Raw genomic sequence first — 13,620 nt, 5'->3', positions numbered from 1 at the left:
GCTCCACTGTTCAATAAGATCACGGCTATCTGATAACCCTCAACTCCACTTTCTTGTCTCTTCCCCAGAACCCTTACGGATTAAAAATCTATTTGAATCAACCTTAAATATTCTTAACCCAGCCATGACAGTAAAGAATTCCATACAAATTCTTCCTCACCTTAAGTGGGCGACCTCTTACTCCTAGCTTATGCCTCTCTCACAAGGGAAAACCACCTCTCAACATCTAACTTGTCAAGATCCCTAAGAGTCTTAAATGCTTCAATAAAGTTGTCTCTTGTTCTCCTCAGGTGTGTCCGAGCTGATTCTGTCCTCGTAAAACAGTTTCTGTATAGCCAGGATCAACTGAGTTGAACCTTCACTGCGCTGTGTCTAATGGCAATATAGAAAAAAGCGTACTTTTGTTTAGTGTCTTTCGCAGCCAGCAGATAGTAAAAACACTTTATGATGAATGAAGCACTTTTTGAAGTATTGTCAGTGTTGGAATGTTGGGCTTAGAGTCATAGAGATGTACAGGACAGAAACAAATCCTTCGGACCAACTCGTCTGTGCTGACCAGATGTCCCAACCTAATCCTGTCCCATTTGCCAGCACTTGGCGCATATCCCTCCAAACCCTTCCTATTCATATACCCATTCAGATGCCTTTTAAATGCTGTAATTGTACTGTAATTGTACCAGCCTCCACCACGTCCTCTGGCAATTCATTCCATACACACACCACCCTCTGCGTGAAAAAGTTGCCCCTTATGTCCCTTTTGTATCTTTCCCTTCTCACCGTAAACCTATGGCCTCTAGTTCTGGACTACCTGACCCCAGGAAAAAGACTTTGTCTATTTATCCTATCCATGCCCCTCATAATTTTGTAAACCTCTATAAGGTCACACCTCAGCCTCCAACGCTCCAGGGAAAACAGCCCCAGCCTATTCAGCCTCTCCCTCAAATCATCCAACATGTTCTGCTCTGTATTGTTCTATGTTCTATCCTTGTAAATCTTTTCTGAACCCTTTCAAGTTTCACAACATCCTTCCTATAGGAAGGCGACCAGAATTGCATGCAATATTCCAACAGTGGCCTAACCAACATCCTGTACAGCCACAACATGACCTCCCAACTTATATATTCAGTGCTGTGACCAATAAAGGAAAGCATACCAAATACCTTGTTCACTAATCTATCTACCTGCAACTCTACTTTGAAGGAGCTATGAACCTGTTCTCCAAGGTCTCTTTGTTCAGCAACACTCCCAGGACATTACCATTTGTTTTGTTTTTTCTGAAATGCAACACCTCCCATTTATCTAAATTAAACTCCATCTGCCACTCCTCAGTCCATTGGCCCATCTGATCAAGCTCCCGTTGTAATCCAAGGTAATCTTCTTCGCTGAGCACTATACCTCCAGTTTTGGTGTCATTTGCAAATTTACTAACTATACCTCTTATGCTCATATCCAAATCATTTACATAAATGACAAGAAGTAGTGGACCCAGTACTGATCCTTGAGGCACTCCACTGGTCACAATCTTCCAGTCTGAAAAGCAGCCCTCTGCCAACACCCTGTGCCATCTTAAGGCAGACAATTTGCCCACAGCAGGCTTGACAAATACCAGTGTATTCATGATCAGATAATCTGATTTCATGGGATTGACTGAGGGGGGAGAAGAATGCTGGCCATAAACCCAGGGATCAGTCCTCTCCTCTCCCTCGCAGTAGTGATGTATGATCCTTTCGGTCCATCTGAAGGGGCAGGTGAGACTATGATTGGACATCTCAATCACACATGGTATCTCCACCAGTGCAGTTTTGCTTTGGCATGTCAGTCTCGCTAATCCCAGATTGGAACTTGAACCCACAACTTTCTCAGGCCAGAATGCTGCCTGCCATTTAAACCAAAGCCAGGAGTAAGGATGTCTATCATCTACACCTTGTCTGACCAGTGGGTGACTCCAGAATCAGACCCATGACTTTTAACTGGCCTTGATATTGCAAGCAACTCCATTGCATCAAACCACTACAAAACCTCGAATACACTCAAAAACTAGAGGGACCACTCAGCTTCAGTCTAACACTGACCACAACAAAGCCACATCAGTCCAGTTGTTTAGAACATCTGGGAAGTTGTGCCAAATCTGGGAGAGGTGTCCCACATAATAGACAAACAGCATTTTGTCATTGGCTTAATCACACCTTTCACCCACTGATCCTGCCTCGTCTCTCACCATTTGTGTCTTCCATATTGCATTCCCAGACCAAATCCATCAGAAATGGTGGGCCGATGATGTAGTCAGGGAGGTGGCCTTGGATGCTCTCAGATAAATTTGAGGCTGGCTGTTTTGCAATGAATGACTCATCAAAGTTCTAAAACATTCCATCATCTCCAAGACAGAATCAGTAATATTCAGCATCCTATCCACCATCTTAAATCTTCATTCCCTCCACCACGGTGCACAATGACAGCAGTCTGAGTCTGCACGATGTACTGGATTTATTCACCAAACATTCAGAAGCAAATGTCTGAAACCCACAATTTGTATTCCCTCAAAAGACAAAGGCAGAACGGACCACTGCCACTGGCAAGTTTTTTTTGTCATTCTGAACGGGAAATATATTTCTGTCCAGATCAAAATTCTGGAACTGCCTCCCACAGAGTACTGTCAGCACAGCTACATTTCAGTCGCAGTGGGTCAAAATGGCTGCTCCTCCCTACCATCCTAAAAGCTATTTAGGAAGAAGGTAAATGTAGAAATGCTGGTTGATCTGCTATAATCGGTGTCTCGTTAATGTGAATTCACTGTAATGTGATTGACTAATTAGGGACACTGTTTCTAAAGCGCAAGCTTTTAAGATGTGTGTTGGCTGTAATGCGATTACATCACCAACACTTTAAGTACTGTTTCTAAGCATGATTTTTCTATAATGTGGGGTTGCACAAGAACGCACCTGTCGCATTATAGATCAGTCACAATCTTGTCAACAGGCTTAATGGGCTAAATGGTCTACACCTTCTGTTTCCTTTGTCTTGCCAGTGATATCCATATCCCATTAGTGAATAAAATAAAGCCTTGTACTTTCTCACAAGGCATTAATTATTTGTCTCCATATAGTTGGGTAGTCACTTTGTCTACTCAGTGGTTCTTCGTAGTGTGGTATCACCACAAACGCTTCATTACTGCTTTATTTCCTCAATCAAAATTCCATGACCTAAAAGAGGCTTTACCTTTCATTCCCACTTCTTTCAGTTTTTGGTAACAACCTTCTGTGAGTTACTCATTTTACGTCATTTGCAAAATTGAAGTGTCCAGTCTTGTAGCTTTTCACTGCCCACTTTCAGTGTTATGCCCTCAAAGTACAATCGGCTAAAACCTTGCACTTCTGAATGCCTTAGCTACTACAGATATGTAATGCTTATCTGAAATCTTTGGGGCCATTGTTTTTCGTATTTCAGTATAAATGACATTTTCACAGTGAAATAAAAAAAATACCGAATAGCAGACATACGTGACTAGTACGAACACTAAGACACAATTGATATCTGCCAGTGCTGGGCCATGCCTCCTCGTCACATCTGAGTGACATGGGTCGAATGGGTGTGGAGTTGGGTCACCTGTTCGCACCCCAAACAATCTTGTTATACAGAAAAAAAACTTCACGAGAAGACTTTGGATTTCGGAGCTTTTCAGATTCCGGAATTTAGGATAAAGGGTTGTGTACCTGTATTTGCAAGATCATTCTCATATTGGTTGCTCTCAGGCTTTCCTTTGGGAATTCTATTTTTTTGGGTATAGATATTAAATTGATGAGTCTGACATCTCTCCAGTAGAGAAGGATTGAAGAATGGGGATAATTAGTAAATGCACCATTCTATTTTGCAGGAAGCTGGAGAAAATCAGTCCTTCGACTCTTACGTGCTTCGTAATGGAGTAGCACTGTCAGGGCCTACCAAATGTGGGTCAGTCCTGAAGCCTGTATATTATTTTGAGTACATGAAAGAATAAGATGAGAGAAAATATATAAGAAAAGGAATTTGCAGATCCAATAAATGCGAACCTACTGTCTAATGTTAACACTATATTGTCAAGGGGTCATCTTTTTAAAATGAAAATGGAGGAATTTCTCCTATCAGAGGTTCATTAGTGTTTGAAATTTCCTTTCCCAGACAGCAGGGGAGGTGGAGTCATTGAATATATTCAAGACTGAGACAGGTTTGTCACAGAATCATGGGATAGTTGTGGCTTGGAAGGAGGCTTTTTAAAATTCATTCATGGGTTGAGGGCATCGCTGATCAGGCAGCAACTATTGCCCATCCCTAATTGCACGGAGGGCAGTTAAGTCAACCATATTGCCATGGGTCAGGAGTCATATGTAGGCCCGACGAGGTAAGGATGACAATTTCCTTCCCTAAAAGAAGGACATTAGTGAACCAGATTGGGTTTTTATGGCCATCAACAATGGGTCGTGGTCATCATTAGACTTGTAATTCCAGTTATTTTTATTCAATTCAAATTCCACCATCTGCCATGACTGGATTTGAAAACAGGTTGCCAGACATGATCTGGGTTGACAGTCCAGCAATAATACCACAAGGCCATCACATCACCATAACTGGGCTATTGTTGATCTCCAAGAACCTGAGGGTTGCGTATGAAGTTTTTTGGTCGGGGAGAAGTGGAGTTAAGGCCAGAATCTGATCAACCATGATCATATTAGAATGGCGATCGTATTGAGTCTCAAAGGGCCTGTTTCTTTTGATATTGTGCCAGTTGGTTTGATAAACAGACTTTGTAGCTGAGGCTTTCTAGTTCAGGCTTGTCTTGTGTTGCTATCTATGTTGGAGCCTTTTCCTCTACACAGAGGCATGGTGTAGAATTTAAAACTCAGTGGGTTTTAATTTTGTGGAGATGTGTAGAAAAGTTTAAAAATTGACTGGTGAACTGAAGTGCCATTCATGAAAAGTACGGTAAAACAGAATATTTAATCGTCCTTATTTTATTATTCTTGGAGCCCTCTACTTGATGGATAGATGTCCACTTATGTATTTAAATAAAACAAGTGTGCTCGGGTGATTTTAAATATTCAAATTAAAGAAGACAAGAAATGTTGATCCATCTTGGGTCTTTTAATGAATTTTTAATATCGAAAGGTTCTGCCTGGAAATGAAATTATTCTAAAAATAGTGACCAAGCATTAAGAGGCATAAACAGCTCCCATATGATAGAAGCATAGCTATTTGTCATTGCTGTTATCTTAAACATTCTCGCTTCCTCGCAGTCCATTTATATTGCTTTCAAACAATTGCTGTGGGATTTGTATCATCATCTGTCAGACTTGTACCAAGTCATCTCATTTGGTAAATGACCATAGCCATCACACAATCTATACTCCAAGGTGTGAGATGTGCCTTCAAGATTAACCTGATAAACTGCCTCCTGATAAACATACTGCCCAAATATTTAGCTGCTTTCACAGGGAGAAAGGGGCACAAACCTGTGAAGTGACAACTGATTCAAGAGCTTTGAAGAGTCAAAGGAGATTGAAGAGGCTGCAAGGATGGAGTGATCAACTGAAGTGCAGTTTCCACCCAATAATAAGTAATATAGAAGATTGATATATCTGCTTTACATGTGATGTAAACGTAAATACATTCATAAAGAATGTTATCATAAAACTAACGCTAACTTTGCAATTAATTGTTTTCAGCAGTGAACTCATACTTCACCCTGACCAGTCATTTAAATGTGTGATTTGTACAAGGCTTCTGAGTTTTCACCTGGTGAAGTTCAATTTTAGTGTGACACACATTGGCAGAACAGGAAGGACATTTGGCAAGGCTGAATAATGGATAACAAATGCATTCCATCTAATCATTCTTTCCTTGCAACCTCTTCAGAATCCTTGAATATGCCGTCATTTACTATTCTCGTGTTTGTATCCAGCAGGGATAATTTGATAATGATCAGTACCAAGAGCTGGGTTAGCATGTATTGTTCTCTTCCTTTCCCAGCCTGTGATCACCGAATTTTGTTTTTATTTTTGCTAACTAGCTCAGAATATCAAATCTGAACAAATCAAAAATTAAATTGGAAATATTCTACTTCTGTGCATCATGAGGTTGACCAGACTTCTAATTTTGTCCCACTCCTGAGCTGGTTACAGCAGAGTTCAAACTTAAAAGGGAAGTCATGTTGCTATACTGTATATACTTACCTGTGCTTGGTGTAAGGGAAAAGCCAGCCAGGGATTTTTTTTTTTAAGTTAACAGGTGAAGAGTTTTATATCTAAAACTCACTCAAGCAAAGTTGCAGAGATTTTTAACAAAACGTTTAAAATGTATCCAACTGCCTACTCATTTTAAAAAAAAAAGCACATGCAACCAACTTCCCATCAAACATCTCCCAATCCATGTGAGAATAAAGTGTAATAAAAATCTACAAAGTTTTAGATGTTAAAACTTGACAAAGGGGCGGCATGGTGGCTCAGTGGTTAGCACTGCTGCCTCACAGCACCAGGGTCCCCGGTTCGATTCCAACCTCGGGCGACTGTGTGGAGTTTGCACATTCTCCCCGAGTCTGCGTGGGTTTTCTCCGGGTGCTCCGGTTTCCTCCCACAGTCCAAAGATGTGCAGGTCAGGTGAATTGGCCATCTTAAACTGCCCATAGTGCTAGGTGCATTACTCAGAGGGGATTGGGTCTGGGTGGGTTGCTCTTCGGAGGGTCGGCGTGGACTGGTTGGGCCGAAGGGCCTGTTTCCATTAGATGCTAATCTAATGAGTGCAGTCTGAAAATGAATCATTTCCAGATTGTCCTGAGGTTTCTTTTTGGTTTTCAGAAGAGATATTTCTACCATTGTTGCTGCTCCCCAGGACAGGCAATTTGCAGTTGCAGCTTGGTCTGATTCTCTTGTTTTCTTGAAGACAGTGGCATTGATTTGGAATTCTCTCTGAAGAACCTTGAGCTTGTAGTAATAAAGCCTTCAGACCTCAAGCAGCTTTGATGAGTGAGATTTCTGTGAAAGAGAGACAGGGCTACAGGTGTTGCTGCTTCTGCCCTGTCACAGTTTCTATTGCTGTCAGTTCAAAAACAAGCATTTATTTTTACACCCATGACTTCTCTCTGAGACCTCAGACTTTGCGTCTCCATAAAATAAGTTTGTTTTTAACAAATGCAACACTTGAGCAGCTATTCACGAGTGTTCTTTGAAAAGCATTATTTTAAAAAAAGTTCAAGATATTTATCTGTGATGTTATAAATGAATATTTTAGATAACAAACCCTCATAGCAACCTGTACATGTATATCCATTCTTAATCAAGCAGTTCTCACGTTTGTTATGGCTTTATGCTGTTCCTGTAAAGATTTCCTAATGCATGTTAAATTTTCATTTAAATCCTCCTGATTTTCCCCAGAATTAGACCTTTCCCAAAGGAGTGTGTTTCAGACCGCAATCAAGAAGAAACAGGAATTGCTGGAGAAATTCAGCAGATCCGGCAGTGTCCATAGAGAGAAAGTAATGTTTCGGGTCCAGTAATGAGCTGAGGAAGGGTCACTGGATCTGAAATATTAACTTTACTTTCTCTGCACGGATACTGCCAGACTTGCTGAATATCTCCAGTAATTTTTGCTTCACATTTCCACCATCCATAGTTCTTTGTCTTTCTTTAGTGAGCAAATATTTGTGATTGAACTTGCAAGCTTTGTGCTTTGTTTGTATCAATACCTCATGGTGCAATTTGTTAACTACTGAGAGGAGCAACTCACAATTTCACGGATGCTAAAGATCTCAAATAAAAACACTAGATGTTGAAGAAACTCAGCAGGTCTGAAAACCATCTACAGTGAGAGAAACCGTTTGTTTCGAATCCTGAGTGACCCCTCTTCAGAACTGAAGGAGAGTCATGTTGGATTTGAAGTGTTAACTCTGTTTCTGTCTCCACAGGGGCTGCTAGGCCTGCAAAGTTTCTCTAACACTTTTCCGTTTTTATTGCATGGTTTTAGGGAATGGATGAAATTAGCTGACACAGTCCTTCTATTGATCCGCAAGTCGGACGCTGCTCCTGTTATTGCTATCACAGGCTTTGCTTGACCATAATTCTCTGACGTGGTTTGCGTAAATATGAGTTTCTAGACAGTTAAATCTGAAAATTAGTGGCTGCTAGTAGGTCACCGGGGCATCGTAAAGCTAATGCAATTTTTTTTTCAAGCAGACTAAGCGATTAAACTTCTTAAGTAACCATGTGAAATCCATGGGTTTAAAGGTTCGACATAATGTCGAATTGACATATTGGAATTGTTGAAGCACTGTTGGCTTTATAATGGATATTCTGTTTTCCACCGTTATAACATTCTCCATTGTGATTGGAGTTAGAAATACTGTAAATTATTTAAATGTGACTCGGAATTGCTCTGCACAGAGACTCAAAACTTGTTGGCAGAAATAATGCTCAAATGTTGTGTTTGTCTTTGATCATTTAATAATTAAAAATTAAGTGTTATTTAAAGGATTCGTGAATGGTGCAGTTTAGAATATGACAGCATTGAAAAATGGCACAATTGTTCATAAATTAGCAAGTTAAAAAATGTATTCCTTTCTCTTGTAGGTCAAAGAAGCTTGCATCCTTAGCCGAGACACTGCGGAATGTAAAAATCACAAAGAGTAATTTAAGTTTTGAACTGGAAGAATTGGAGAAAGCAGCGCTATTAGTTCAAGAGGAAGAAAATGAAATCAAGCCAGGGCAGAGTGGTCTCCAATCACCCCTGTCAGAAAGTGAGACTCAGGAAGATAATGACTCTGAGGAATCGAATAGCTCATCCTATGATACTGGAGAGTCTGATTCATGTGAAAATGATTTGTCTAGGTGTAGCATTTCTGAGGAAATGGATAGAAAATCTTTGTGTCATGCAACAGAGGCTGACTGTGTCACTGAATTCAAAGCTAAAGAGGATTTGATCAAATTGAACTGTGGTGATGAAACTATGCATATGGATGCCACAGGATATCCAGTTAACTGTCCATTGGGAGAGACTTCCACTGACAAATCACCTCCAAGAAGATTGATAGAAGAAGTTGCAGATCAGTTGCAGTCAATGGGGTTTTCAGAGCACTGTGAAAAATCTGCTGTTGAGAATTCGGAGCACAGACCAACAAGCCTGCCTGTTCAGAATTTGGCACAGTATCAGCATTCACAGACGACCTCACAGCAGACTTTCTTAGAGGTGTCTCCTAAGAGGAATTGCCTGCTGCTTGTTGCAGATCCTGATAACACAGAGGATTTTATAAACCTGGCATGAGTCCAGCTTGCATGCTAGAAAAGAACAAACTGATTTACATGCAAGTGGCTGACGCTGGTCATTGTACTTATTAGATCACTTTAGAAATGAAAATTTGCTCTTAAATGCTTTGGTGTTTACGCACATTTATATCAGATATTGTGCAAAAACTATATTCCTTGTGTCTTCAAAATAATAGGTATTGTCATAATTGCCTTTATTGCTGCATTGTGTTGTGATGTTAAATCACTATGCGATAAGTTTAACCAGTGTTAGTCAATTTAAGACACAGTTGAGATTTGCTTTCGATCACATCAGTCCTTATTGTATCAAGCCTATGTTTATTTTATGGTTGCCTTTTTTAAGTCAAGCAAACGTTCATCAAAACAGTATCAGATAGTAAGTCTGTGGCAGCCCAATAGGCAACATGTCCTTCCAAGAACAGTGCTGTGGGCTGATAGAATATGGTTTTGAGTCAATGGACTCACCTTTTGCTCAGAAACACATCCCATGTAGGATATTGCCTGTGAGCTGATTGCTGCCTCATTAGCTATGGAATTGTATGCAGTGTGAGAAAAGGGAGGCTTAAATGATGAGAGACTTAATTTTCAAAACAAAGAAAAGCGTAGGTAAAATGGCAAATGTAATTTACAATGTAATGTGCAACTGCTGGGCAGGAGCTGAACAGTCAATCCATTTGTACTAATAGTGTCACTCAAATTCGGATGTTGAGAAAGGTGCAATGCTCATTAAAGTTAATGTCAGAGCTGACTGGATCCTGGAAAGCACTCATCATTGACGAGGTTGTGAAAGAGAGAGCACAAAGCAAGATGAGGCTGAGCTGTACCTATTCGAATTCCAGCAAATGTAATCATTGAGCTATATTATAGAATGAAAATTCAAAATAAACAAATTTACACACTGTAAAATCTGTCAGAAAGAAGTAGCAATTATCAGGCACCTAATGATTGTCCTAACTGCCTTTTAATGATTTTAAAGTAGCACTAAGAAGCAACCGCTCTCTTCAAAGATTGCCTGATATCTGTCCCCACCTCTGGATTTGTTGAGATATTTCATATGGATTTGTATAATCCCTTGAATGAAAACAACTGCAAACATTGAAATATTGGAATCCAGTAAATATGCTTCTTGCCTTTTCAGGTCCGCATGTCTCTTAATAATCGCAAGGTTTGCTTGGAAACAAGGAAAATGTATTTCAGGAGCAACTGATATGTGTGTTCCTTTATGAAATTGAGACTGTTACATGTTATGCAAAAAAAAATTGCAACCTGAAATAGTTGCTCCCAGACCCTCAGAACACCTTAATTTTGCCTTGAGGTAATGTGATAGGATTTATTGAGTCCTTTGAGAGCCAGCGTTCACATGTGAAAATGCAAGAATTTGTTTCTCGTGCTCCAGAAAAATTGGCTGAGAGTCCTGACAAATTGCATTTTGAAATAGGAATGTGTGCAATTTTGGCATCCTGACACTGGGTGTCACAATTTTATTTTTACAAAGCTCATTTGGAGAGCCGGTGCCATTGAAACAATTTATTTTTGTATGATTTGTTATTGAGTTGGTGCAACAGCTTCCAAACTAGTCACATTGCCTTGATCACATCATGTTACTTTCCATTTAGTGGCTGATTCATTCTTCATAGCATTCAGTTAATAAATCCATACCTGGTAAGTATAGGAACGTAGGATTTAAGAGCAAGAGTAGATAGGACCTTTGGCCCTCTCAACCTGCTCCACCATTCAATAAGATCATGGCTGATCTGGTTGTAATCTTAGCTTCACTTTCCTATCTGGACCCTTCGATTGTCGTATTTATTAAAAACATATCTAACTCAACTGTGAATGAATTCGAAGATCCAGCCTCCACTACCTTCAAATGGAGAAACCTCATACGAGTAAAAAATGTAGAAATGACTACTGTTGGAATTTAATATAGGAGATCTTTAACCACAAATGAAATTTTCCTGAATTTACACAGCAAGTATTGTTAAATGTACAACAAAATCTTGCATATTTATAGTACTTTTACTGCATGGCAATACTTCCCAAGGTCATTTTATAGAATGTTAACTGTGATTCAGTCAGTTAGCACTCGTCTCTGAACTGGACTGGAACAGAGATTTGAGCACAACATTCAGTTTAATAGTTGATTTGAGATGTCCCTTGGATGGGATGTTAATCCAGTGCTCCATCTGTCCCCTCATATGGATGTAAAACCTCGCATGGCACTGTCTTGTACCAGAGCAGAAGAATAATATTTGGTCAATATTTTATCCTCTAACCAAATCACAAAAGTAACCTGTCTGATGGTTATCACATTGACCTTGCTTTATATAAACTGCCTGTGGTATAAATTCCCACTTCATAGCAGTAATTACATGTCAAGAAATAATTCATTGATTGTAAATAGCTTTGGCATATTCAGAGGTCATGAAAGGGGCTACACACAGGTAAGTGTTTCTGTCTTTATGACTACAAGTGACTGGACACAAGTCACTTTAGTATGACTGAAGGTTCTAGCTGACCCAAGCCTGTAACAAACAGGGAAAAATGCATATCAAATAGATGGATAATCTCAGTTGAGGTCATTCTGCACAATCCATTTGTCAGTACTCTTCATTTTTATTATTTTAAGTCCAAATTAAATTCTGACAAGTTGAGGAAATTTTGGGAGGGGGGTCTTATGGAGAGATTTGAATGGGTATATGTTAGATCTGTGACTCTTTGTTTCATATCTGGTGGATCTACCATGTTTCATGTCCATGTTATTTGCCTTATTTTTGAAAGCAGATAGGAATAAGCTATCTCTGCTTATTTAAATGAGTGTCAATATGTTTCATAATCGTAGAATCGTGACAGTCCGGAAGCAGGCCATTTGGTCCATTAAGTCCACACCTGCCCTCCAAAGTGCATCCCACCCACACTCTTACCCCAAACCCATCGCTATAACCCTGAATTTCCATGGCTAATCCACCTAACCTGTACATCCTGGACACTGGGCAATTTACCATGGGTAATCCACCTAACCTACACATCCTTGGACTGTGGGAGGAAGCCACAGTGTGTGGAGTTTGCACAAAGGGTGGAATCAAATTTGGTTCCCTGGCACTAACACAGTAGTGCTAACCACTGAGCCATCATACCACCCTTAATACTACTTACCATTTAGCTGCATGTAATTGATAATCTTGTGCTTGGTTGAATTCTCTGCCTGAAGGCAAGTCTGACCGGTAGAGCTGTGAGCTCCACCACTAGTTATCACAACTGTAATTTTACAAAGCTCCTTACTGACATAGTGACACTGAATCAATTTATTTTTCATTGTGAAGTTACTTAATGAGTTGTGCAACAACACCATTTAGCTTGAGTACATCCTGTTACTCTCCAAGAGGCAGGTCCTGAATCCACCCCACCCAGAACAGAGCTGAAACCTGTTATGAAGGTATAGGTGTGTACTGTACCTTTTAAGAGAAAGGAAGCTAGTAAGGAATGACTGAAAGCACAGAGTGTCCTGAACAATTTTAATATGTAACACTTGGTTGAAACAAATAGCTGGAGTTGTGTTGCCATGGAACAAAAAAAATTCAAATTCGGCCAATCAGTTTATATTATGCCCCAGATACTAAAATCCAATCAAATTTAAATTTGATGTTTGGATGACATCAAACCAATGAAATGATTAAATGTTTTAGGGTATAAAACCAGACATTTTGAACAGTTAGGGGAAAATTGCCTAGAAAACCAATAAGTATAGACTGCTAGCCAAATGGCTCTCTGAAAGGTACCTGTCCATAAGAAATTTGTGCAACAGAACACCAAAGCCAATTTAGAGAAAAATCTACAGAGGAGAGTCAACAAAGCTGACTGATTCTGAAATGTGATTTTTTTTTTTAGGGTTTTTTTTATTGGACCAGTATTGTGGAGTGGGCGGTAAAAGGTTGGTGTAAGAGAAAGAAGTTGCAAATGGTTGTTTAATGTTCTCTTTTGGCCTTAAAGAATAAAATTGTTAATTTTAACTTTAAGTAGGACCTATGGGATAGTTCTTTGCCTCTCAAAATTTAACAGGTTACGGTGTGAGGTGAGCTTCTTTGTGTGTTGAGTTTCAATCAGCAGAGGGGTTTACCCTGTGTCGTAACAAACCCTATGGTGTTGGCATAAATCTGATCCATGCCAACCATGAGCCAGCTGAGCCAACCAGCCCCGAGGAGTCAGAATTGCTAAGCAACATACACTTTTACTTAAACGTTATGGTCTAGAATGGTAGAATAGGGATGGTAGAGGCTCCAGTTCCCTTCTGTCCCATGGCTGACCAGGAATATTTCCTACGTTCACCACTTGCCAT

The 13,620-nt window shown here is 39.9% G+C and overlaps 1 protein-coding gene across 2 annotated transcripts in view; it reads left to right on the top strand.

Moving 5' to 3' along the window:
• Positions 1–12,216, top strand: part of shq1 (SHQ1, H/ACA ribonucleoprotein assembly factor) — a 136,266-nt gene extending 124,050 nt beyond the window's left edge. For both annotated transcript variants that reach the window (XM_043708353.1, XM_043708354.1), the window contains exon 12: positions 8,592–12,216. In XM_043708353.1, the coding sequence (XP_043564288.1) occupies positions 8,592–9,282 (691 nt within the window). In that variant the 3' untranslated portion in view covers positions 9,283–12,216. The remainder of the gene's footprint in view (positions 1–8,591) is intronic.
• The last annotated feature ends 1,404 nt before the right edge of the window (positions 12,217–13,620 follow it).

The sequence above is a fragment of the Chiloscyllium plagiosum genome, chromosome 18 (assembly GCF_004010195.1).
Source record: "Chiloscyllium plagiosum isolate BGI_BamShark_2017 chromosome 18, ASM401019v2, whole genome shotgun sequence".
Classification (NCBI taxonomy): domain Eukaryota; kingdom Metazoa; phylum Chordata; class Chondrichthyes; order Orectolobiformes; family Hemiscylliidae; genus Chiloscyllium; species Chiloscyllium plagiosum.
This window is presented reverse-complemented; position numbering and strand designations above follow the sequence as displayed.